This window comes from Mastomys coucha, unplaced genomic scaffold, assembly GCF_008632895.1.
Source record: "Mastomys coucha isolate ucsf_1 unplaced genomic scaffold, UCSF_Mcou_1 pScaffold13, whole genome shotgun sequence".
Classification (NCBI taxonomy): domain Eukaryota; kingdom Metazoa; phylum Chordata; class Mammalia; order Rodentia; family Muridae; genus Mastomys; species Mastomys coucha.
The window spans coordinates 69,551,106-69,554,616 of NW_022196895.1; the positions used below are offsets into that span (position 1 = coordinate 69,551,106).

General features: G+C 44.5%; 1 protein-coding gene across 3 annotated transcripts in view; it reads right to left on the bottom strand.

The window, feature by feature from the left end:
* Nucleotides 1-3,511, bottom strand: part of Elac1 (elaC ribonuclease Z 1) — a 23,276-nt gene that overhangs the window by 12,283 nt on the left and 7,482 nt on the right. For all 3 annotated transcript variants that reach the window (XM_031366005.1, XM_031366004.1, XM_031366003.1), the window contains one exon: nucleotides 941-1,105. In XM_031366005.1, coding sequence (XP_031221865.1) covers nucleotides 941-1,097 — 157 coding nt within the window. In that variant the 5' untranslated portion in view covers nucleotides 1,098-1,105. The remainder of the gene's footprint in view (nucleotides 1-940; nucleotides 1,106-3,511) is intronic.

Genomic DNA, 3,511 nt, shown 5'->3' on the forward strand with positions numbered 1-3,511 from the left:
AAAAACAAAAAACAAAAACAAACAAACAAACAAAATATATATATATTTAAAGATTTAAATGATGACATGGAAGTAGCCATGTAGGATACAGATAGATAGATAGACAGACAGACAGACAGACAGAAAGACAGACAGATAGATATGATATATATATATTTCTTATCTTTTTTGATACAAGGTCTCCCTGTGTAGCTCAGGCTGGCCTCTAACTCACAATCCTTTCTGCTTCCTGGGTACTAGGATTCCCAGCAAGTGCCACACACCTGGTTTATAACATCTCTTTTAGGCACAGTTTATAACCCTGTTCTTTGAGACAAGAAACACATATTTAAGCTGGCTGATCTGGTAAGGTCAAGCCTGAGCTACAACTGGGCCTAATACCCAGGTCTTCCTGAGTCCAGCCAGAGACTTTTCACCACCGAATTTACCCACAAAGTGCTGGTCTTAGATCATTACTCCATTCCCTCTGGCTGGACTTCAATTCTCCACAGGCCAGGAATTATTTTTCTTCTCTCAGCAACTCATAAACTTGTCTGAGATGGCTACCAGAATAGCAAGGGAAGCATCCTCCTCCTCTGACCACCTACTGCCCTTTGCATTCTCCCATGACATTATTTCCTGGCAGAGACAAGTGCGGCCACCACACCCTTGTTAGGGTGGGGTCCATCTGCTACACCTGCTGTATCTCTCCTCATCTTCATGCCAGGGGCCTCCATAAATCCTCTCTCTTGACATAGGCTGAATGAAAAGCAAGTAAAGGTATACATGACATTCAGCAGGCACTGCTGGGTGCCTGACACTCTTCCAACTCCGGCCAGACAAAGTTCTAGTTATGAAGTGGATACAGCTTTAGGCCTGTTACTGAACAGCAGAGTTCCTGACAGCCAAGAGCATGGGACACAACAGAGGACAGTCCTGAGTAAGCTGGATGCACACTAACCTGCTTTAAGCTGGCTTTTCATAAGCTGGGTCTGTGTTCCCTCCCCACAGTCAAAGAGCCAGCACTCGCCCTCACACCGAAGAACCACCGCAGAGGCGCCCCGGGTCGGCGATGGATATGCTGCTCCTGTCCCAAGAAAGGTGACATCCATAGACATCTTCCACCCTGCAACAGAAATATCACTGGGGGTCAGTAGAAAACCACTGCATCAACAGCCCGCTCCTCTGAGATTGGTTGACTTTTGGTGCTGGGGATAGAACCCAGGTCTTGGTACTTGCTGAACATGTGCTCTGCATGGAGCTACACCGTCAATAGCTGCTTATGCTCTGGGTGTAATGATTTGTTTGGTGCGTTAAGATAGTGCTGGTACTCTACCACTGATCTATACTCCCAGCCATGGTCTTAACTGGCTAAAAGTACAAGTCACCAAACCTTATGTATCTGTGCACATGCACGTACACACACACACACACACACATGCATACACACACACACACAGAGTTTGGGGATCAGTAGGTAAAGCCACTTGTGACTACTTCTGACAACTTGAGTTTGATCCCTAAAATCCACACTGGAACTGGTGAGGAGAATCAGTTAGCTCAGGGAATCAACAAGCTCAGCTTGCCTGGCATGTACAAGGCCCTGGGCTTAAACCCTGGCATTACAGGTAAAACACTGTAGTTGAATTCCAACCCTATGACAGTCTCTAAAAGGCAAACTATAGAGAAAGTAGAAAGAGAGAAGATTTAGCAGGGAAGACATTTTTTTTCTTCCTTTGTTTTTTCGTTTTTGAAGACAGGGTTTCTCTGTGTAGCTATGAATTGTACTGGAACTATCTCTGTAGAAGGCTGGCCTTGAACTCAGAGATCCCTCTGCCTCTGCCTCTCAGGTACTGGATTAAAGTGCACCACCAGTGCCCCTTGGGGAAGCACATTTTTAAAGAAGTAAAAGAGTAGGTGGTCACAATATAGAAATGTCACTATCTGAAGCTGTGACCCAGGGTCAAGCGCTTACACAAATGAACAAAGCAATGAACAAAGCCTTGGCTTTGACTCCAGCACCCCACATACAGGCAAAGAAATAGTATATATTGGTACACGCAATCACAAGAATTCAAATTAATAGATTCCTTTACCAACGAAATGAACCAGCTGATGTAGTCAGAAGAATAAAGGCACATTTATTGAGAGACAGCTCTCTAGAGAATTCACTGATCTCACAGGGAAGTCCAGACCCGGGCTAAAGCAAGGGGGTTTATAGAGTTTAGGTCAGGAGTTATGACATGCCAGTGAGGACCCGTCCATGCACAGTCAAGAACTGAGCCCCTGGGCAGGTACTCTTAAGTGGGTTCTGAGAAACTCAGAGACAAGGAGTAATGACATGTTGGCCTGGACGAGTTTTCTCTGTGAGGCCAGGGTTGGGGGAAGGAGGACACATGGAGTTTCCCAGAGGATGAGCAGGGGGTAAGCAGGGGTTCCAGCCTACCGCAAATAGTACTTGTTTATAATTGTCAGTACTGGCTCATCAACTTACCAGACTAATGTTACTCAGTACAAGAAAAATGAGAACGTGCAGGGATAGAACCCAGGTCTTGGTACTTGCTGAACATGTGCTGAACATGTGAGGAGTTCTAGGAGATGTTTCCATATATTGTACTAATTCACTTTTTTAAGTCCTAATAAGCGGTAAGCCCCACCTGGGTTTAGTTTTGGCTAAGGGTCTAAACAAGACATAGTATTTGATCATGCTCACCAAGTGGTGGCCACAAGGGTGGATCCCTTCTGAAGGACCACAGTATTGTACAACAGTGTTGATATTTCACAGCAATGCAAATGGTGTGCTTCACTCAAAGACAGAGTTCATGGTTGGTTAGTTCGCCTTTGCCCTTCTCCCCCCAAGTCCGGAGGCAGAACATGGGGCCTTGTGCACAGACCAGAAGAGCTCTGCCATAAGTATGTCCCCAGCTGTGGCTCCATCTCATCTCAGTGATCTGCAACCAACTGAATGTGCAGACGTCTGCCAACTCTTGGCACTGTGCCACCTCTGATCTGTGTCTGTGATAGGAGATGTTCGTCATATACAACAATGAAGGGTAGCTGAAACCTATGACTAACCAGTTCCACATGAGTTAGAAATTTAAATGCAAACAAAACAAAACAAAACAAAAAAACCTCTAATAAAATATGTCTTAAAAATTAGTGTTGGGAACATAGTTAAATAAGTGAGCCTTTGCCTAACATGCAAGATGCTCTGGTCCATCCCTACCACAAGGGGAGAAAATCAGGAGAATCTTGAGAGAACTTTAGGAAATGAAAAGACTTTTTTGCAAAAGCAAGAAGCTCTGAAATTTAAAAATAAACTCATCTACTGCACGGTACAGCATTCTGTAACATCTGTGTATCAAAACTCGGTGTAAACATCTACAAAACCTTAGGCTGAGAAAGCGGTCAAAAGGAGTGGAGCATTTCTGTAAGAACCCAATTCTCTCAACATAGCAAGTCCTGACACACCATCACACTGGAAAAGCAAGATTCAGATCTAAAATCACTTCTCATGATGATACAGGACTTT